This window comes from Pseudonaja textilis, chromosome 4 (genome assembly GCF_049901715.1).
Source record: "Pseudonaja textilis isolate UNSWEBS1 chromosome 4, rPseTex1.2, whole genome shotgun sequence".
NCBI classification, from domain to species: Eukaryota; Metazoa; Chordata; class Lepidosauria; order Squamata; family Elapidae; genus Pseudonaja; species Pseudonaja textilis.
The window spans coordinates 28,232,259-28,256,118 of record NC_141993.1 but is presented as its reverse complement, the minus strand read 5'-3'; the positions used below and the strand labels follow the sequence as shown (position 1 = coordinate 28,256,118).

General features: G+C 40.3%; 1 protein-coding gene across 1 annotated transcript in view; it reads left to right on the top strand.

Moving 5' to 3' along the window:
* The first annotated feature begins 282 nt into the window (after positions 1-282).
* The window catches only part of KNDC1 (kinase non-catalytic C-lobe domain containing 1), a 79,293-nt gene continuing 55,715 nt past the window's right edge, over positions 283-23,860 (top strand). The window contains exons 1-3 of the mRNA XM_087932075.1: positions 283-672; positions 8,782-8,980; positions 19,209-19,267. Of these exons, the coding sequence (XP_087788201.1) occupies positions 283-672; positions 8,782-8,980; positions 19,209-19,267 (648 nt within the window). The remainder of the gene's footprint in view (positions 673-8,781; positions 8,981-19,208; positions 19,268-23,860) is intronic.

The window sequence follows — 23,860 nt, the reverse complement described above, 5'->3', positions numbered from 1 at the left end:
AAGCTCAGAGAGCACCAGGGAGCCCTCATAATGCCAAAAGTTCTCCAACCTCCGTGTTAAGGCTTAATCTTACGATTTGTAAGGCCCACATCTGGTCGCCATTGACTTGAGTCACCAAAGGGCTCCATAATTTATCCTTAAAAAATAAAAAAAAAAAAGGCGGGAAAGCTCAGCGTTTCAAGAGCCCCAAGCTAAGCCCCCCAAAAACAGCCAATCAGCAGCTGCAGCGCGGAAACTTCTCTTCGGCTTCTAGCGGAGTTACTCTTTAAAGGAGAGCGGGCGATGCTTCCCCCACTTTCGGCCACCGGCCCCGGAACAAGGCGGAGCCTCCGTTCTTGGCTCAAGCCCGGCCGAAGGCGAGGCAGCTCGGTTGCCAGGGGCGCTGCCTCGCTCGGCAAACACAGTTGTCGGACGGCGCCGGGAGGGAGGCGCGGCGAGCCAAACCGTCGGGGAAGGAGAAGAGACGGACCCGCAACTAGCGAAAGAAGAAGAAAGTGGGGAGGGGGCGGATGCCGGAGAGAGCCCGGCTGGCCGCTGGAAGTCGAGTCCCCTCGGGTCGCTTCTGGTCCCGGCGGGGGCCAGGAAGGACCCTCGGAAGCAGCCGCGATGGGTGAGTTTGCAGAGGAAGAGTGCTGCGACTTCGACCCCCTGCCGGCGCTCTCGGAGGACGAGGTGAGCAGCTCTGGCGGCGGGACAAGAACAGCCCTGCCTGCTACCGGGCGGCTTTCTGGGCTGGTGGTGTCGACGGGGCGGGGCGGGGGGATTAAAATTGGGCAGGTGGCCTCGAGTTCCTTCCCTGGGCATCAGTCACCACGCTATAAAAAAGATGTTGGGACCCTAGGAAAAAAATACAGAAAAGAGCAACCAAGGTGATTAGGGGACTTGAGGCTAAAACATACCGGTTGCTGGAACTGGGCTTGGCTAGTCTGGTAAAGAGAAGGACCAGGGGAGACAGGACAGCGGTCTTCCAATATTTGAGGGGCTGCCACAGAGAGGGAGGGGTCAAGCACCTGAAGGCACCTGAAGACCAGACAAGGAATAATGGAACAAGGAGAGATTCAACCTCAAAATAAGGATATATTTTTTTTCCTGAGAACAATGAACCAATGGAACAGAAATTGCCTTCAGAAGTTGTAGGTGCTTCATCACTGGAGGCTTTCAAGAGACTGGACAGCCATCTGTCAGAAATGACATAGGGTCTCCTGCTTGAGTGGGTGGTGGTGGTGGTGAAACTAGATGACCTACAAGGTCCCTTCCAACTCTGCTACTCTACTCTGCTCTACTCTACTTGAAACCTGTCCTGTTCCATCAACTCTACTCTAGAACCTGTCCTGTTCCATCAACTCAACTCTATTCTGCTCTACTCTACTTGAAACCTGTCCTGTTCCATCAACTCTACTCTAGAACCTGTCCTGTTCCATCAACTCAACTCTATTCTGCTCTACTCTACTTGAAACCTGTCCTGTTCCATCAACTCTACTCTAGAACCTGTCCTGTTCCATCAACTCTACTCCTGTCCCGTTCCATCAACTCAACTCTATTCTGTTCTACTCTACTTGAAACCTGTCCTGTTCCATCAACTCCTGCACTATATGTTTGAAGCACATCCTAGGAACTAGTCTTGCAAGGGAGCTGCTGAGAGGGAGGGTGTATAAACCCGCCAAGGAGTCTCTTGGAACAATATCCCTCCCAGATCCTTCCTAACTTGGAAACAAGAGCATAAAAGTGATCTCTCTGTAACGCAAGTCGGGGTTTCTGACACATCCTTGGCGACTTTTCAGATGTGTGGACTTCGACTCCCAGGATTCTTGCTGGCTGGGCGATTCTGGGAGTAGAAAACCACACCGGCCTAAGTCATAAAAGATGCAGTACAGGTAGTCCTTGATTTATGACCCTCAATTGAGCCCAAAATTTATGTTGATAAGCAAGATATTTATTAAGTGACCTTTCCCCCATTTTACGAACTTTCTTGCCACAGTTGTTAAGTGAATCATTGCAGTTAGTAACATGCTGGTTAAGTGAATCTGGTTTATCCGTTGATTTTGCTTGTTGGATGATCACAGTGATCGTATGATCCCGGGACACTGCAACTGTCATAAATGTGAGACAGTTGTCAGTAGTCTGAATTTTGATCATGTGACCATGGGGATGCTACAGCGGTTGTAAGTGTGAAAAATGGTCATAGGTCACTTTTTTCACTGCTATAATAACTTTGAACGGTCACTGGTTGAACTGTTGTAACTTGAGGACTTCCTATAATTGCATGAATCTGTCTCTTGTAGCCTGAAAAAGCATGATTCAGCTATATTGTCTTATGCAATATTAGTAAAATGTTTTAAGGGGGGGTGGGCTGCTTTCAAACTAGGCTTTTTACTGTCCAGCCTGACTTTGAAATGCCTCTCCTTAGAATCAATGACATGATCAGAGTGGGGAAAAGGAATAAGGTTAACTTTCATGATCCTGGGACTGAACCCATTCATACCACAGAGTTTCCTTAACTTGTCAGTGTCCTATCTGATCAATTACTAGTTGCCAGCTGGTCTGAATTCTGTGCTGTGCTAAATTTGCTAGTATCTGGTTGAAACAAACATTTATCAAAAGTGAAGCGGAATTGTGTCTATGTTTGACTCGTCCTAATATTAAAGGATGTGCTGCTAAAGAATGTGCCTGAGAAACTGTGTTTACAATAACTTCAGTACCATGGCGACCCAGATTGCAATAGGCTGACTCTGTAAAATCGCTTAGAGAGGGCTGTAAAGCACTATAAAGCGGTATATAAGTCTTAAGTGCTAGTGCTATTTCTCTGAATGAAAGTCTCTTCACAAGTTATCGTTAAATTCTTAACTGAGTGCAACATGGTTGAAATAATATATAGGTAGCCCTCAGCCAATGACCATTATGGAGCCTGCCCATTACGGCTGGAAATTGTGATAGCTGTTTAAGGAACATTAAGTGATGTACCTGTGTGATCACCACTCCCTGATGCAGTCATTAAACAAACACATGGGGTCCCTCAGGGGCCTCCCCCATCCCTTGAGGCACTTCGTGCTCTGCTACCTTCCCCCGAGGCCTGCTTCTCACCCCATTGTGTCCCATACCCTCGTCACCCTGCGTGATCCATTGGTCGCTTATCTTTCAGAAATCTCCGGAGCTAGGGTTAAGGAAGGAGGTCCGGTCACTCCTTTAGTGGGACCTGTGGCATTTCCAGAAATGGCTGCCATTTTCTGGACAGCTGCATTGGATTGGGATTCATGAGGTGAGGAGGAAGGTGTAGAGCCCAGTGGAGTTTGAAGCAGACCCAAATACCGGTGGGAGGAGATGGGGAAGGAGATGGATGGAGTGGGTGTTTCCTATTGCAGCATCCTGCAGTTGGTCCTTAGGACAGATGACCATGGGACACTGCAGTGGCTGTTACTTCGGAATCAGGTTATAAGTAGCATTGGGGGCGGGGGGTCTGCTGTACCTTCAAACGGTCACTAAGCAACCAGTTGTAAGTTGATAACTACCCATAATATCTCCAACTTTGCAGACAATATGCTTTTGAGAACGGGAACTAGTAGTAGTTGCTGTGGGACTTTCACGTGCTTTCTGTAGAAATCTGGTTAGTCAGTTTGAAAATAGAAGATTGAACTAGACTGGCCTTTAGTCCAGAATGTAATCCTTTGGGAAGTATGACATTATTCTTTCAAAATGTTGCATTGTAACTTTAAATTGCACCTGAAAAACCACCTGGAGACGTACCTTTTGTTTTCCACTTATCCTAGAAAGAGCTATGTTTGTTTTGTTTATTCATTTGTTTATGGCCAGATGCCATAATGATTGTATACTATTTATTGTTATTTATCACTAGTGTTTCTATGCTGCTGTGCTTCAAAACAGAGAGAAGTCAAGATTAAAGACAGCAAAGAAATCACAATATAAATTACAATAGCACTAACCAGCTGATGTAGATCATAAAAGAAAATCTGACATCCTCCAAATGTAATTTCAGAGCCAGATTTTTACCATTTTTCAGAAGCTTGATCAAAAAGAGGGTTTTTAAAAAAATATTTGTATTCAAGCTGTTCCACAGGAGGAAGGCTGCCAAGGCTTCACATAAATAAAAGCAAAACAAGAAGAAAATAAAAACATCAACATTTAAAAATCAAAACCAAGCAGATATGAAATAGAACTGCTAACATAACCAATGTAGAAAATTAAATCCACTTTATTTATTGAACAAATTTGTATCCCATCTTTTTATTCAATTTGGATGCTCAGTGGAATTTTCCCCCCTTGAAACTCAGTTCAGGAGTAAAACGTTTCAGCTTATAAACTGCTGGAAAAGTTATATAGTTCTTTGATGGTAACCTAGACAATTAAAAATAAATTAGAGCCAAATCTTTCCTTTTGAGTGAGAACACATTTTTTTTCCCCTGAGGACAGAAAAGCAGAGGAACTCTGGTGTGACTTTATCCTTCCGTTAATTCTTAAAATGCTTTCCCACGAATATGGCCACCCTCAAATGGAGAGAATGTTACTTTTTCATGGTCTGTACAGAATTTGTATATGCCTGTGCCTTTGCCATATGGTAAGACCATTCATATTTACAGCAGTAGAATTGTAACCAGGGGGAAAGCATTTGCCATGGGGCTTAGCCTTGTAGCCTACAGTATTCTTTTAGCAAGAGAGTATGTCTTCCAGCCTTAAATAGGCTTGCCAGGAAATGTATTACTGAAGCCAGAATGTTTTACAAGCACACTGTGGGTTGAGCTAATTGTTCCATTCATTGGGCTTCTAATAAAAATATGCTTGCAGGTGTTTAGGGACACAGTATGGACTCTGTCTTCGAACATTCCATTGGGACCATAGTGGTAGTATTTTTGTTTTATTTACTGTTAGAGGTAATTAAAAAATGTGTAGGGAACAAATAGAATAAATTAAGAACACATGGAAGTGAGTAAAGTAGGTACATAGCTCTAAAGTATAATAATGAAATTCTAATAAGTCATAAGATATTAACTGCCAGGCATCGAAAAACCAGGTTTACATGTAAGGTACCAGTTAAATTGATTTATTGCTAAACAGTCTACCCATAAGAATCTCTTTCAACTAATGGTTAGCACCTGCTAGAAGTTCAGATAAAGGTCAATACAATTCAAGGAGTGGTTGGGACTTAGTTTGCTTGTGACTACATAGGGATCTAGGCTGATCCCTCTTTTAACTCTATCCCCAGGGGGCCACTCCTTCTCTACATTAGCTGATTTCAGAAGACAACCATTTTGGTTCTGAAATGAGGGTGGTCCAGTCTGGCATGAGTTTAAGTCTTAGAAGTTTTCTTTTTCTTTTTCCTTTTTATTATGTTGTTGTAAGCCTGGATACATTTTGTTGTTTCAGTACAGCACAGTTTATACAATATTAATTGAAGATTATTAACATTATATTTAGATATCTTTGAGTATTGAAAATTAAGATGGAAATACCCTTTTTCTTTCACTATTAATTATAATACAACGATAGTACATGGATAAAATTATGTGAATTTTTCATACAAAGTTGAGTATTACATTGGCAAAATACCTGTTGCAAATTGCATTAGAAAGTTTGTTATATGATAAAGGTTTTGATCTTAAGATAATTAGTATTAAAATTATATTACTTTATATAAGTACATACATTAAATACATACTTTTTGTATACACATGCATACAAACTCATTAATAAAAAATAAAAGCAAATTTAACAAAAAATATCAGAGTGGAAAGAAAAGAGAAAAAAAAGGAAAAAGGGATTTTTTTCTTAAAAAAAAGAACTATTGGATTTCTAACTTTCCTCTTTTTATACATCTGCCAACTGTCAATATTTTATAGGCATTTAGGCTCCCTTAGAAGCCACACTCTAGGTGATTATATTTCCATCCACGTGATGTGTTCTATATAATGTATAAAACCTTTTTAGGCATTTCTGTCAAAAGATGCTATGTTGTTTCTAAGTAGGTTTATAATTACTTTGCCACAACAGTTTAAACATTTTTCTGAGAAGAACTGGTTATTTTTATTTAGTTATGCACACAAGGTTTTATGTGATAGCTGTTTCTTGGATCTCAAGATGATTTCCAGTTGTCGCAAAATAATAGAAAGTCCAAGAAAAAAGATGCGTGTGGCCCTCCTGAGCTCTGTTTTCACTGGCAGAGGGCTGCAGGAGGCCATCGTGGCCAAAAACGGAGCCTCGATGAGTGAGTCGATGAGTTATGACACTCACCCTGGTCATGTCCCCCCCGCCCGGGCCCCCAAGGTGAAACAACCCTGATGCGGCCCTCAATGAAATCAAGTTTGACACCCTGTTCTATAGGAAGTGATAAGGACAGCAGGAGGAAGATGTATTTTTCTCATGCGATACAGAAAGTGCAGGTGCTGCTGTGCCCGCTTCGCTAGTGTCTCGCTCTTGAACGACCAAGCCAGCCTACTTGCTAGCTGCATACAAGGAGGCCTGGAACCGGAATACCGATTGAAGCTGGAATCACATTCCCTCTTGCCATGATCTCCTTCTACTGTTCTAGTAGGAATCATGAGTTCAAGAGGATCCCCAAGCCATGAACCCAGTGCTTTTGTGGCAGGGTGAGTCTATCCAGAGCCAAAATTGGATACTGGTAGGGTATAACTCCAGCCTATAGAAGGCAGAGTTCATGCCACAGAGAGCTTTGTCTAAATCCCGAGTCTTCTCAAAAGAATCTCAGATGGTCTCATAAGAGATTGTCCGAGTTAATCTTACTAGACTTTGCCCAACTGGTATCCATCTCTGAATGAACGAGAACAATTCTATTATAACATAGTGTTCTGCAATTCTTACCCAAGAGGCAGAGTAACCTTAGATAGAGTCTTTAAATACAAATCTCAACATGCAGAAAACATAGTGAAGTTCACATGTTTCACTGCTCTTACCACCATGAAACACTGCCAAATATACCATGCAACCATATGCATTCACATTGTTTTTCTTCATTATTGTTCCAAGCATCTCTTCATTGGCTTCGTTTCCTGCAGCTTCTCAATAATCAAAGAACCTGTTTGATTCTGCACAGGGCAGTTAAATGAAGCGATATAAAAATCAATAAAATGTCATAGACAATTTTTCTCTAGGGATTCCTTTAGATTTCCATGGTGGATTATGTGTTTTTCTCCCTACTTGCCTGTACCAAAATAATATTTACATTGGTTAGAAAATCTTTGAAGGGAAGAAAGAAGGAGAGCATGAAATCATGAGATCTTTGTTCTATGAACCTTCTGCAGTCTGATACTGTGATGCTTGATATAATTTATCAAATCACTCTTCCGGATAAGATGCACTTGGAAGTTTAGAGATGGTTATATTGTAGCAATGTTTCGGCAGAATCTCATCTGCCATCATGAGGCTTTTGTATTGTGTCCATCTGCGGAAGCCTGACGATGGCAGATGAGATTCTGCCGAAACGTTGCTACAACTTTAAAAGCACAACTACAATGACGTGGGAAAATACCCGAACAAAGCTGAATGCCATATATATGTATGTGGATCTTTGGTTGTTCGGGTTTTCTCCCGCGTAAGATTCGAAGTATCTAGGCAACGTTTCAATGAAGTCTCATTCATCATCTTCAGGCTTCTGTCTTCAGCTCTGTGCTTCTCAGAGTGATGTGAGATTGCAGCTGCTTCTTCCTTTTAACTGCTAGTGGGGGTGTGACTTGATTGGGTGGGGGCTTGGCTGTGTTCTGATTGGGTGGGGGTGTGTTCTCATTGGTAGGGGGTTTGGCTGTGTTCTGATTGGTTGTGGGGTTGGTCGTGTTCTGATTGGCTGGAGGCGTGTTCTGTTCAGGTGGGGGCTTGGTTGTGCTCAGGTTAGTCTTAGTTGCTGGGGGATTTGAGTTGGTGAGCTGTGATCTTGCTGTTTGGCTTCGAGTTCGTGGTCGTGCTGCATCTTCATAGCGGGTGTCGGTTTGCTTCATGTATGGCTCGGAGGGGTTTGAAGTGGATAGTGATGCAGCTGCAGTGCGGCTTCTGGTCCGTGGTCATGTCTCATCTTCTGAGTGGGTGTGAGTCTGTTTTCTACATGGAAGTGTGGCGGTGGCATCTTGTGTGGCTCTCATGGGTGTGGGTCTGGTGTCATTCTTCATGTTAGGTACTCGTCTGTTCATGAGGGCGGGTTTCCAAATGGCTGGAAGGCGGGAGGTGTCATCTCGTTTGTTCATGCTGTGTGGGCGTTTTTCTATCTCTATGGCTTCTCTGATTATTCTGCTGTTGAAGTGTTCGGTTTTGGTGATGGTTCTGGTATTTTTAAAGTCAATCTCATGTCCTGTGGTTTTGAGGTGTTGGACCAGGGAAGAGGTTGTTTCTTCTTTTTTGATTGAGTTCTTATGTTCTTCAATGCGTGAAGATGATGAATGAGACTTCATCGAAACGTTGCCTAGATACTTCGAATCTTACGCGGGAGAAAACCCGAACAACCAAAGATCGATCGATCTATCTATCTATCTATCTATCTATATACACACACACATACACACACATACACATACACATACACACACACACACATACATACACACACAGAGAGAGAGAGAGAGAGAGAGAGAGAGAAGAGATTTAAATTGTAAAGTAGAATTAAGTAAGCAGGTTTAAGGTACAACCTGAAATACAAGATTTTTGTCTTAGAAAACTTTGAACTTTTTGGAAATGTGTTGGGTTGGTGGATTCTGCATTACTTGGAACTAGCTTCATCAAGTTCACTGTACTGAAATGTGGAGTAATTCTGAATTCTTGTCTTGGCAGGAGAATGTGTCGCTTGCTGATGTTCTTTCACTGCAAGATAGCTGTCTTACTGAGCAGGATATTTGGGCTATTTGCCTGGAGTGTAGTCAGTCTTTGAAGAGCATTATCCACTCTACAGTCTTTCAGACCCTTTGCATCACTCCTGACACTTTGGCTTTTAACACCAATGGCAATGTATGCTTCATGGAACAGATCAGTGGTAAGTATGCAGGCTGGTAGGCAATTTGTTGAAAAGTTAAAAAAAAATCCCACTGAGAGAATGTAGTGAAACATTATATTCTCTCTGTCAGATTTCTACATGGATTTTAATTAGAGTATGAACCATAATTTCTTAAGTGCAACAATGAATGTCAGCTCACATCAAACTAAATTAGGTTATATCTACTAAATGTATGTTCATTTAGGTGTTATAGTACTCAACTAAGATTACTAGATTAAATTTAATATGGTTCTAAATTTATTTCTTTGATCTAGTCTGTATTTTCCAGAGGATTTTATGCAATAAATGCTACCCCGCTTTTGTATGAATGGTTTTAAACATAAACAGAATCTGAGAGCCAAGAGAGGATATATAGATAGATTATACATTTAGTGTTCATTATATATTCTAACTGGAGAAAAGCTGACATTAATTAGCTCTAGTGGTAATATACATTATTTAATATATAAAAAAGCTAAAGCTAGCAAAAATAACTTTCCCCCTTTCTTTAGTGAACAGATTTTATGTGTGTTCCGTGAATTTATTTTATTTATTCATTTAAAACTTTTATATAGCTGCCTCCTCTTAAAACAACTCTGGGTGGCTTGGTATAAACGGTATAAAAATCAAGAGCGATAAAACTAAAAATAGAAAAGCCTGGCGAGACAGCCGCTGATGCACTCACATTCTCATTCTGTCCTGGGCTCCCCAGATTTTAAGGTCCAAATATTAAGTGATCTCTGGAAGGATAGAAGGATAGAGACCTGTCAATCACAGGGAAGAGAGAGTTCCGTAGGACAGGAGCTGCATAAAAAAGGGGATGCTTGAAAATTCCCATAAGATGGCAATATTTAAAGGAAGGAACCTGGAAGTTTTGTACTTTTTTTAAAAAAAATTGAGTGTGCGTGTATGTAAGGTGACATTAAATTAGCCAGAAAATGACGGTTCTAATGCAGAGTAGTAGTTGACTGCCTAACATTGCTAGCCATATTTGATTCATGTTCACGTGCATCCCAAAGTGCACCATAGGGGATGAACTAACTCTGCATCAGAAAGAAAGATGAGTGGCTTTTCTGGTGCATCATCTGGGGTCCTCTCCCTCCATCAAAGCCACTTCGCAAATGGGTGCGGCAACCAGAAAGGTCCAGCACCAGCAGGATTCTAACCATCCGCAAGAAGTGCCATCTCATCTCCCCACTGAAGTGTATCTATTTATCTACTTGCGTATGACATGCTTTCAAACTGCAGAAGCTGAGGCGAGTGATGGGAGCTTACCCTGGCACACAGTGCTAGGACTCGAACCGCTGGACCAATTAAGTCACCGAGCCAATGTGACTCCTAGGAGACCTGGAATATGGTCCCTCTGTCCGTTCTGGTGGGATGGATAGATATTGTCTGGGAGAAGCTGTCCTCCAGATAATCGGGTCCCACGCCATGTAGGGCTTTAAAGGTATTAATCAGGATCTTGAATTGCAACCAGAAGAAAACTGGGAGCCAGTGCAGCTCACACAACAGGGGTGTAATCTAATCTTTGTGCATTTATTACCAATTGGCTAAGATAGCATGGCTATATGACAAAATGTATTGTGGGAAATGAGAAATAAGCAAAAATAAAGTTAGTACGCTAATGAGAACTCACCATATTTGAAGCTATCTAACAAGGAACTATAATTTTTTCTCCCTGAAACTGTTGCCTACCCATGTATTATTTGTGATTTATGACATTTTGGAAACCTTGATTAACTCTGGTAAGTTGTATTGCAAGATGATAAGCCAAAGAATGAGTTGGAAGGTATGTTTGATATTTCTGCTGCTTTGGGAGATTTATAAGTTAAGTTGTAGCTTGGTGTATAACAGTGGATGGCAGTGTGGATGATATCCGTAGAAAGGGATAGTTTCAAGGTTCAAGGTTCTGTAAGCATATTGCCTTATGGCTCTGGAGTAATCTACCCTTCTTCCAATCTCAGTTTAGTTACTAAAGAAAGATTGTGAAGAGAACAAAACCAGCTCACCAGGAGCCATGGAATCTTCAGGAGCTTGTTTCTTCTGACAGAAGTAACACACCTGAAAAGGGGGTGACGCTCGTATCACAATGCCTGGTGCTACTTTCCTCATTTTGCCTCCTCCTTTGTCCCATCACAGATGCTATTTTGAGCACAAACGAGAACCTTCATCTGAATCTGCTTTTGTAGTGTCTCTTTTTTTAATGGTGGGGAGAATCAGATTGCAGTTAAGTCTTAAGAAGCAAAGTTTTAGGATGCTTGGGGACTTTTTTGAAGCATCAGCTTTTTTTGTAACTAGCTTCACTCCATCCTTATTCTTGGTTCTTTTCAGTGAAAGTTGTGAGTAAATCACCAGGATAAAAAATCCACATAATGTACGGGAAGATTGGTAAGTTAGTGTAGTTTGTAAGCCAGGAATTTTTAAAACCCGAGTATCATAACAATATAAGAAGATAATTTAAAATAAAAGTAAATGCTCTGTTTGTATTGGAAAAAACAGAATTCTGACAGATCAGATCTCTGGAAAATACAAAGGAATATTGTATCTACAAATCTAGGGAATATTTCCTTTTTTGTTCTGAACCATAAAGAGATATCCTCAAGAAATGTCTTTATTTAAGAGATTGGGAAACAGTAGGGAGGAAAAAAACCCAAGATAGATTTGGGAGTTTGCTGATCTTAAAATTGTTGAGGTGGTTTGAAATATTGAGATGCTTATTACTTAGCGGAAAAATTCAGAAAGAACACTATACCACAGTGGAACGTTGAAGGGCTATGACCTTAGCTCCAGAAAATAGGATCAAGAACATTGCTCTGATAAGAGGTTGGAGTAAATAGATCAAGGGGTAAAATTGGGGAGAAATAGCCCTGCCATGAAGGTTGTAGGTGGGTGCCCATGTTTCATGTTTACCTGAGTAGAAATAGAAATACTAAGGAAGAGATAATATAGGTCAGGAGTCCTGAACCCTTGCTCTGCAGCCTGGTAACAGGCTGTGACCCATTGGGAACCAGGCCACACAAATGACAGATGAACAGAATAACGCACAAAACTCCATTTGTGCAAGCGGCGTGCATGTGTGCCCTTCATTTGTGCAAATGGAGTTGTGCTCACACATCCACCACTTGGGCGGAAGCAGCCCCTCTCCCCGCAACCACCGACCAGTCTGCAGAGCCAGAAAAGTTGGGGACTGCTGATATAAGCAATTAGCAAGCAAGACCTCCCAGAAAATATTGAAAAGAGAGCAACAGGAGAAACAAATAGAGATGTCCTTAAGGTTTTGATAGAAGAGGATCTTGTAAATTCCCTAGGATTCAAAGAAAAATTGACATTAAAACAAAGTAAAAAGTGTTTCAATGGGCCCAGGTATGTAGGTATAATGTATTATTTTCCCCTTAAATATTTCCATTATATTCTTTGGAAGATATTAAATTGCTCAAGCTCCCTACGTGACCCAAAATAAACGGAGCAGATAATTTTGTCTGTGTACTCATTTCTGTCATGCCAGTCTGACAAATTTTACCATGTTTCATGTTATCTTTTAAATTCCTATTTTAGCAACGCAATTGTATTACTTCCAGTAGATTACAATGCAATATATAGTGGTAGCTCTCTAAATACCTCCTCTAACTTTAGTGGAAAGCCACTTAGCACTAACATGGCTAGAGAGTAACTTTGTCTACTCTATGGCTCTACACCAGGGGTCGCCAACCTTTTGGACTTCAGGGACCACCAAACTCATAATTTTAGATCCCAGGGACCACTAACTGGTTCAGTGGGTGTGGCCTAATTTGTCGATGTGGCTTGGTGGTCATGTGACTGGCTGGGCATGACTTATATTTAAATATTATAAATATTTATATATATATTGAATTTTTTATAAAAAAAGGAGCAACTTTTATCCAAAATCAGGCAAAGCAGGCAGGCTAGAAAGCAAGAAATGCAACATTTCCTGCTTCCTAGCTAATCTAAATCTCCCAGCACAGCAAAACAAATGATGGTTGGAAAAAGGAAAAATAGCAATTTAGCAGGCAAGTTTGCCAGATAAGGAGTGGGTGGGGAAGGTTCCCATGGGCCATATGGGCGGCGCAGCCTTGTGTTTCTGTGCAGCCTGGATTAATTGCTTTGGTGTGGTGCTCTGGGGATGAGATTTCTCTGCCGCCCACCAAAATTATCTCATGGCTGTCCAACCTTGGCAATGTTAAGGCTTGTGGACTTCAATTAATTGAGGAATTCTGGGAGTTGAAGTTCACAGGTTAGCTACATTGTAAAAGGTGTGAACTCTGAAATGAATTTGTTGAATTTAACAGTGTGTAGATCTTATCTTCTGTCCCATTAGTCTGTTTCTATGAACTATAGTTAAGATAGGCCATAACTTGTACTTCAAATAACATAGGAAATTGTGATTAATAATCAAATGTAGATTTAAGAAATGTTTTCAAACTCTTCTTGCAGCAGTGATAGAAATATGTAGCCAATATAGGAAAATCGGCCAATGTCATATTCCTGATGACCTAAAAACACTCTTCTGATATTATTGATACTAATTATCAGTGCAATTAGTTTTATTTTTGCCTTAATATGACATACAAACCAATTTGGTTTGCTGAACAAGCTGTAAGATAATGCTGATTTAATGTTATGTTTGAATTTAGCAGTTTATACTTGTCAGTTTCATGGTGACTCTTGGTATTTTTTAAAACAGTGCTCACTATTTTGAAGATTTCTAAGTAAATGTGGGTACTTTCCACGTACTTCAATATCTTTTGAACAGCCACTTTATCCTATATTTTAAGCCACAAATAATTGAAAATAAGCCTCAAGTTTACCCTTATAAGGATTGAGTGATTGATTGTATGTTACTAAGTCAGTGTCAACTCTTTGGAACCACATAGATAGAATCTGTGCCCCGATCCATTTCATCTTCCAGGAGCACACCCCTGACTTCTATAACCAAGTCCGTTCATCTTGTTGGATGTTCACTTTTTCTCCTTCCTTCCAATTTCCCCAGCATTTATGGACTTCTGCCAGAGAACTAACGGAAAAGTCTCCACATAATGTATCTGAATAGGATAATTTGAGCCTGCTCAATTGGGTTGTATTTGTTTGATTACCCATTTGTTTGTTTTCTTGGCTATCCATGGCATTCTTAGGAGTCTTCCCCCAAAAGTAGCATTCAAAATTATCTCTCTTTCTGTTCTATTACTTCAAAGTCCGCTTCTTGCTTCCCTAGAGTGTGACAGAAAAACCACTTCCTGCATGATTCCAGTAGACACATCCAACCATCTGAATAACTTTTCCAAGCTTTCATTACTGATTTCTTATGTGTTGGTCTGTGGCATATTTCTTGACTGCCTATTTCTTTGCTGTTAATACTTGACTCTAAGAGGCAAAGATTATCCATCACTTCAGGATCTTCACTGTCTTTTCCTTAGGCTGTTTGTTGTCATTAATGGAGTCTTCTTTCCATTTAATCTACCTCATTTTTTCCACTATATTCCTCATTTTTTTTTCCTATGGTTTGCAGAAAATTTGTATTTCAGCAGTCACAGCAGTGTCATCAGCACAACACATATTATCGATAGATTTCTTCCTCCTAATTTTAAAACCATGCTGATTTTACAGTTAATACAGTGTTCTACTTCATTCTAAAATCATTTAAATTAATAGACTGGCATACAAATGCACATCTGAACAACTATATTGGGAACATTCATAATTCTGAAGCTCTGCCTTTGGATTTCCGTTTTATTAAGAAGTGTCCTCATGTTGTAGCTTGGGAAATTTGCTGTTTTTAATGCCTCACTTGATTGATGAAAAAAATGAGTGTGTGAAGACATGAATAATTTGTCATGAATATTATTATGTTAGAGTTCCTTCCACAGTTTCTCTATACAGATAGCTTCTTGTTTACTTGTCCTCATTAATGCTAGTATTTGTTCAGTCAGGAGTATGCTGATTAACTTCTGAAGGATATGCATAATTTTTTCTAGGACGTTACATGGGGCCTATGCTGGTATTAACATCTCATTAATAAGACCAGGCAGAGCATTCTGTGTGAACTAAATGTTTTCCACAGGTGTCTAGTAAAGAGAAGGACAAGGGGAGACAGGATAGCAGTCTTCCAATATTTGAGGGGCTGCCACAGAGAGGAAGGGGTCAAGCTATTTTCTAAAACGTCTGTAGGCCAGGCAAGAAATAATGGATGGAAGCTGAACAAGGAGAGATTTAACCTGGAAATAAGGAGGAACTTTCTGACAGCGAGAACAATCAACCAATGGAACGGCTTGCCTTCAGAAGTTGTGGGAGCGCCATCACTTGAGACTTTCAAGAAGAGATTGGACTGCCATTTGTCAGAAATGGTGTAGGGTTGGGTGTGGGGGGGTTGGACTAGATGACCTACAAGGTCCCTTCCATCTGTTATCTGTTATCTGTCTAACAAATGATAGTATGTTACTCCCTGTAGGTTGATAGATCATTAGAAGAGTATGTGATTTCATCCAAGTCAAGATGACATATCATGAGCAGCCCCTTAATCGAAACTTTTTTTTTTCATATATCCATGATTTGTCAAAAACTGGAAATACTTACTGTATCATTAAAGAAACTGATGCCCACAGATTGTGTAAAGACTGTTTTCCAATATCATTTAGTGCAGGGGTAGACAACCTTTTTATACCTACCGCCCACTTTTGTATCTCTGTTAGAAGTAAAATTTTCTAACTGCCCACCGGTTCCACAGTAATGGTGATTTATAAATAGGGGACAAAACCCCTACTGCCCACCATGAAAGCTGGAACGCCCACTAGTTGGTAGTAGGGACCAGGTTGACTCCACTGATTTAGTGTAATCATTTATTGAGATATCCCTTAAAGTTGTATGATAAACTAATTAAAGAACATGTGCTTGTTCCCTTCTGTTATTCCCCCTGTCATATTTTCTAGTCAAATGACTGGCTGATCACCTTCAGAGGAATGTGTATTATTCTAGTTTATTGTCTATCTGGTATAGGTTTAGCTTCTATAATTTCTTTTATTCCATCACTTGACTCTACCTATAATCAAGGCTTTCATATATTCATTATAATGTATCTGTGTATAGTATTTTAGCGTTATATTATGTGCCTTGAGAAATTTTTTTGTATCTGGAGTAGAACTAGATGTAGAAGATCGCTACATATACCTTGGTCAATGGATCTCAATGGAAGGTAATACAATAAAGGAAATTGAAGGGTGTGTTAAATGCGGTTGGCAGGCATCTGGCAAGCTAAGCATAATTTTCAAGAGCAATCTTGTTCTACGCCTGAAAAGAGAAGTTTTTGATCAGTGTGTGCTACCTACTTGTTGGGCTCCGGGCGTCCTGCGACCAGTCCCGGAGCTCGACACCGATGTGGGGTGGCAGGCGGGACCTCTTACCAGCTGGTGATGCTCGGCCAAACCTCTCAACAGCGCTGGGCAGGCGGTCAGGAATCCAGAAGCCACGGCCAAGGCCAGCCAACACACCAAGTCCACACAGCGAAAACCTGGAAGCCACCACCACAGCCACATCGGGAGATGGTGCCAGGACATGGGAGGGAATAGGAATGGGATGTGAAAGGGGACACATGACACCGTGATTGCAGGCACGGGCTAGACAAGGGACCGGACACAAACAGGACTGTGAGATGGGACACCAGGATCGCACGGAGCTGGGAAAATAGAGGGCAAGGAGAGGTACAGGGTGGAACGGCGCAGAGAGTGCTGGGGCTATAGGCGGATGGTGGGCAGCTGAGAGACTCCAAGCCAAACCTATGGGTGGATGTTATCCCAGAGGCGGCTGAGACTGCTCTAACATATGACAGTGAAACATGGACACTAACCTCACAATCAATACAAAAGCTAAGGGTGGCACAAAGAGCCATGGGAAGAATGCTTGGCATTACAAGACAAGATAGAAAAATGTGCACATGGGTTAGAGAACAAACAAAAATATATGATGCTATCAAGAGAGTAAAAGAATTGAAATGGAACTGGGCTGGTCATATAGCAGGAAGGACTGATGGCAGAGGACCAAGGCAGTCAGAATGGACCCCACTTGATAAAAAGCATCCTTGAAAGAGACCTAAAACAAGATGGAGTGAGGATATTAGCAAGTATTGCGGGCCCAACTGGCAAAGAAAAGTTCAGGATCATATAGGTTGGAAATGTGCAGAAGAGGCTTCTTCCCCCTGCAGTGGATAGGCAGGCTATTTTCCTGACCAGAAAGCTTGGGAAGGTGATTGTTTTCTGCAGCTGCAGAAAAAGGCAAAGGTAAATGGACCTGGATGTGGTTGGGGCAGGAGCTGTGACAGGTTTCTGCACACCAGTGGGCCCTGTAGCTCAGGGGTCTCCAACCTTGGCAACTTTAAGACTTGTGGACTTCAACTCCCAGGATTCCTCAGCCAGCTTTGCAAAGCTGGCTGAGGAATCCTGGGAGTTGAAGTCCACAAGTCTTAAAGTTGCCAAGGTTGGAGACCCCTGCTGTAGCTAACTGAGGTCCAGGACAGGTTAATGGGTGATGGTGGGTGCCAGGCTTCCCCTACCTCCTGTGGCACTTCATGATTGCTTAACAACTGCAGTTGAGAGAGCTAGAATTGCAGTCATTGAGCAAAGTGGTCACATAGACATGTCACTGTTGTGCTCAGTGATCCAATTGTAGTGATAAGTCAAGGACTATTTGTATCTGTTGGGCTATGTTGAGCTTCAGGGATTTATGACCATGATCTAGATCATAGACTTCCTGAGGTTCTACCAGTAACTATATTGGCATCTTCAGAGACAAGGTAGTCAGCAAACAGTGGCTGACTTGGACTGTCCATCTTTACAGCCAGGTGAATTGACTTGTGATTGGTCTTTAGCTAAGCTGGCTTCCTATTGGTACAGGTTACAGGGGGCTGGTTTCTGATTGGTCAGGGTTAGGGCTTGTGCTTGATCCTGATTGGTTGTTTTGGTGGTGTTGGTTCCTGATTGGATTTTTGCACAGGCAAGGTTCTGACTTGCCCATTTGGGGACCTTGATTCCTAGTTAGTCCTGCTTTGGGGCAAAATCTTGGTGTAGTGCAGGACAGGAACCAGAATTCTGAAACTTTCCCTAATTTTTCCATTTATTCTTTCATGAGCTTTGCATTTCAAGATTTGTGTAGTTAATAATTCTTAGGGATATTTGAGGATGACAGAGGATGCTGGGATGTCATGCTGTTACTTTCTTAAATATCAAGACATTTATTTTTATAGAGGGGAATTAGAACTCTGGAAGATTCTCCCCCACCCCCTTCTCTCAACTTTATAGATCTTATTGCTTTTTAGAAATTGATAGATTATAAATCTTAAGGACATGAAGTCAAATGTAAACAAATTCCTCAGTGTTCTTCTGAAATATATTGATACATGATTGACAGTATTTGTTAAACATTAAACGAATGGAACAGCCCCAGAGATCTTCAACAAGGTTGTTCTGTGCTTTTTAATCCAGACACGAGCGCACACAAACGCACACACACACTTTTTAAAATAATAATACCAACATTACTGTGACTGCTAGATCTCCTCATAAGTGCATTAACAGTACATTTTTATATTTCATTTCACCCCAATGTAATTGTTGAAATGACAAGGGAACACATTTTGTGGAAAATGTTCTGATTGAATTGTCTCTCTTAGTAATGAGGCAGTGGCTTCAATTGTGATGTGTAAAAGCATGAACTGAGCAGATTTGAAAACTATGAATAGTCTCTTCATTGTACTTGAATGTTTAAAACAAAATGATTGAGACACTTGATATGCAAATACATTCAACATATTGACAGCAAGTTCTTTTTCCAATACTCCATTTAAAGTTTGATGCCAAAAATATTTATTTTCATTCCACCCAAGCTGTATAATGTATTACATAGAAAATGTTGTAGATTTTATGTCTGAAAAAATTTGCTTTGCTCATTAATGTAGATATTTTTCACATGAAATTAGACTCAATTATATTAAATGATTTGGAACATTGTATTTAATTTATCTATCACATACATTTATACGTTTTGTAAAATTGTAAAGATTCCAAGTGATTTACAAGAACTGAATATATTACAAAGAGGAAAATCAGAACACTTGTCGCTCCAAATAAAAACCAACATCTTTAAACTTAAGCTAAAATATTACTATTTATTAATTTTTGCTCTGTCTTGAACTGATTTTAATTTTTTAACATTCTTTTTAAAGATGATCCAGAAGGAGCTTTCGTCCCACCAGAGATTGATGAAACTGGAAACACATTTGAAGTAAGTAATAATCTCTTCTGTTACAGCTCAGAATGTCTTTAATTGTAAAGAAATGTTTTTAAAACGTTGAATGCTTAGTATGGTTCCCAAATATGAATATCCATGTGGTTTCTCCACTAGAGTTTAGTCAGAATTTATTAAATGTATCTTCTGTTGCCATTTTTATTTGTGGACAATGATTGTTAAGTAATTAGTCTATGACATACTGGAAGAAAATGTTTGATAAATGTATTCCTTTATAGTAAACATATTTTCGTGTTTGTGTTTCATTGTACGTATTTGTTCATAGTCTAACTATAACGATTGTAGCAAGCTGTAACCTTATTTGGTATTTCCAGTAAAAATAATTTTGGAATATTTTATTTTCTGAAGACATGAATCTTCCTAGTCTAATGATTCTTAAATGTTATTTAGGGTTGCATTGTATTAGAGTCTTAATTATACTCACTAATTCATTAGCTTTCAAGATCAGATATCCAAAGGCCTCATCAGTTGTTAGTTTTCTACTGAGAATTCTATTATTTAAAGTTCTATTATTTAAAAAATAAGAAGTTCAGCATGTGTGGGAATCAGTAGAAGAGAATATGTGTAGCTCAGGGTTGAACTGTGGAGACGTTGGTGCTCTCTGACTTGATTGTTTTCTTGACAATGTTTCACTCCACAACTAGATTCATCATCAATGTGACTCTGACAACTGATGATATTGCCTAGTTGGGTAGTGAAACATTGGTAAGCAAGCAACAGAGTTCAGAGATCTCCAAAGACTCTATATATGTGTGCTGACCCAAACCTTGTTCAAATCAAACAAACACAAATTGTTCATAAAAGCAAACCTCTTTTAATGTGGTGCTGTGAATTTTGTGCATTCACAGCCAAGAGTCATTTCAAACTAATTGTCCCAGGTAAGTGAAGCCCTTTCAAGGTGTGAAAGGCTGCCAAGAACAAAAGACTAATTGTAGATAAATATCCCAAGCCAGAAGTTTCAAAAAACAAACTGGAGTAAAAAGGGCTTTGACGAGAACTCTGAGCATAAAGAACTTCTTCGCTTCCTGCAAAGAAGTCAACCCCGAAGGCTGGCTTTTATCCCTTATGAGAGGGGCCATCACCTTCCAGCCTTACACCTGAGTCGCCCGTGCTGCTTCAGCTGCTGTTTCCTTCGAGCAGCCCTGCACACATGCACACTGAGCACAAGTTCTCTGGGATCCTCTTTGTCACTGCTGCCAGACTCCACAACCTCCGAAGGCAGTACGCCACCCTCCGATAGTCCTGGGCCTATCCCTGCATCACACGCAGGCCCCTCGTCCGAGTCTTGCTGTCAGAGACCTCAACTGTCCACATCTGCTGCCGGCAAACCACAACAATATGTGGAAATGTTAAGATGAATTCTCTCTTAGGTTGGGTCTTGCTAGAATGTGATATCCCAGCAGATCCACATGGTATTGTCCTACCTGGCTTAGGCTTGGCAGACCTAGCTAATATATGGAAGTGAAATTGCTAAGAAGTTCCAGGATTGTGGCAAAAATCTTCAAGCAACCCTTAACGTTATCAGGAATTAAGGTAAAATTGAAGGGGGCTGTTAGATATTATATGCATTGATGTATTTCTAATTATTAGTAATTGTTTCTGAAATCTTGGCTGGTAGGACTACACAGGTCTTCAGGGATGCTTTATTATCATAAAAGGTCAAGTAAAATCAAATCAATGTAGTTTTCTCACATCTGTTCAGTAATGTCTCGAAGTATTTTTTTAATTGTTAATTTATTTCAATATTAACTTTAGTCTATTTTAAAACTTTTTGTACTTTTTAAAATTATTGTAAGCTTACTTGAGCACTCAGTTGAGCAGAACGGTGAGCAAAAGTTTAAGAGTACTTATGTCTTAAAAATCTACCCAGTGTATAGCATTTTAAAATAAGTTCAATACATTATAAAATACATTTTGTCTTGCAAAAATGGTCACAGCTGGCACAAGAATACAATTATAAAATTGTAAATGTCAAGGTGATTTTTTTTAAAAAAATCAGCTTACCCTAAATTATTTATTTTATTTTCTGTCCAACCAAGATTCTAAAAACTAGAGCTACCTCTGATAATGTATTTTTCTGCATGGCATCAGATGAAATAGCTACAGGCATCATCTGAGGATGATTACATTGGGCAGACTGAACATATTTAACCTCAAATAGGTTAATACTACACCCTTATACCTGACCTGGTAGCAAAGTGGCAGCCAGTAAAATTCTTAAAATAACATTATATTGCAGTGGCAGTAACTTGCTCAATATTGCATTAGCCTAGCTTTCCATCATATTGACAGCCCCACACATAATACATTACGGTAATTAAAAACTGAGGTTATCAGGGCATGTATCAATTGCCTAAGCTGTCCCCTATCCAGGGGGAGACATAATTGTTTTATCAACTGAAGGGCTTTGTCAATTAGGCTTTTAGTGACCCTGCTTGATCCATGAATATATCTAGGCGATGTATCAATTCCTGTGGGAATGCAGTTCTGCAAGTGTTTTCTACATCTGGAAGCAACCTATCGATAGGCTGTTATATAGTGTAGATTCAGCATCAGATCAGTTTCCATCCTGCTGGCCATTGCATCCAAATGTTGACCCAGATCCAGAACATCCTCTCCTGAGTCAGATATAATAGTGCAATAGAACAGGACACCATATTCTTAAACTGTTGATGACCACTTCTGCACAATCTCATAGATCAAGTGGTTCTTAGACTTTACAATGCAGATAGCCCTCAACACATAATTGTAATGGAGTCTGCCAATTAGGATCAAATGTTATGATGGTCAACAAACAAGTTGTTAAGTGAATGCTGGGGTCATAAAATCAATGCTGGGATTGCTAAGTGAACCAGTTCATTATGGGTGCAGAATACTGGAAGTCCCAGTATTCAACAAAACAGTTATAAAACACAATCATTGTAAACAGCTTTACAGGCCATATATCACTGAGTTGTCTTTGGGCTAAAGATTAATCCAGGAGTTCTCTACAAGGTGTTGGCTCCTAGAAAACACTGACCAAAATATTCTGTGATCCAGATTCTAAGACTCCTTCCAATGGAGTCTACTAATGGTCAAGGAGAAATTGCAGTAGATAAGAGTTAACAGAATTGAAGGAGGACTGGATTTAGATCTCTTGTGGATGCGAATGGACTTGAGACTGATGACATACTTGACCCCTTCCTCAGGCTCAGCCTGGTCATCTCCTACATGGCCATTTTGACAAAGTAAGAATTCTCTCAAAGAATGCAGTTCTGGTTAATCACACAATCCAACACACCTGACTTTTTCAGCAAGTGTCCTAGTTAACTATTTTTTATTTCTGCTTTCTCTGCCTGACCCATCTTAATTCTTTATCTCTTCTCGCTGTACTTTTTAAATGATACGCCCAATTTTTATTTAACTATTCCATCCTATTCTCATTCCATCATGTTCTCTGCTGTTCAGGATATCTGTTTTCATAATTCCATTACATCAATAAGAGGTAGTGAACGTATCCAACATGGCTTCCTCCTATTTTCTCCACAGTAACAACCATATGAGTTGGGTTGTCTGAGAGAAAAGGTGACTGGCTCAAAGTCACCCAGCTGATTTTCATACTTAAGGCAGGACTTGAACTCTTGGTTTCTAGGCTGGTACCTTAACCGCTAGACTAAACTGAGTCTATTATAATAATATTGAAAATTTAGAAGCATTACTGTCCATGAGTTGAAAGTTTTTCCTCAGATAGGCTGCAGTTTATGATTATTTAGTGAGGAAGGAAAAATAACAAGCATAACTTCCTAGTTGATGTGTTATTGCTCACTACATTTCTTCCAGAACTGCATCTTTAGTCTTGGAGGCCGAGCTCTACACATTTCAAGGAAATGAGAAAGATGCCAGAGCATGCCCAAGCGTTCTGCTCTTAGTAATAATGGAACCACAGATTAACGGAGAGTATTGTGGAACAACCTATGAGTAAATATTTGAAAAGAGAATGAAAGCCCTAGACTGTATGTTACTTTTTTAAAAAAAAAAATAGTTTCTGTCTTGAATTTGCAATTAAAATGAGTTTTTGCAATGCTCCAAACGCTGAGCATTTTTACGAAATGCTTGGTTTTTAAAAACTCCCATCTTTACGGGCTTTCATTCTCCCCGTGGGAATTCCACTTGCCGCCTTTTCTCCCCAAGTCGCACTCATTCCGAAAAGAGATGACAGCACATTTCCAATAAAGGTTTGCTACATAAATTCCCACCTGAGATTTCTTTAATAGATTCATTCTATTCACCGGCACAACAATAGGCTTCTGCTGGGCCTAAGCGGAATGAGTTGCTCGTGTCAACTCAAGCCCCAAATTGGCATTTTGTCCATATTACAAAGCTACCATTCAATCTGATACCGCAGATTACAAATATGGATTTCCCTTGTTCGCAGTATGTGAGTGCTCAGTGTTAAAAAAAATCTAAGCATCTTAGCCAGGGGTGTCAAACTCAAGGCCTGTGGGCCGGATCCAGCCCACGGGGTGCTTACATCTGGCTTGCGGGGCCAACCTGGAAACAATGAAGGACCGGCCCGTGGTGCCTGTGCCA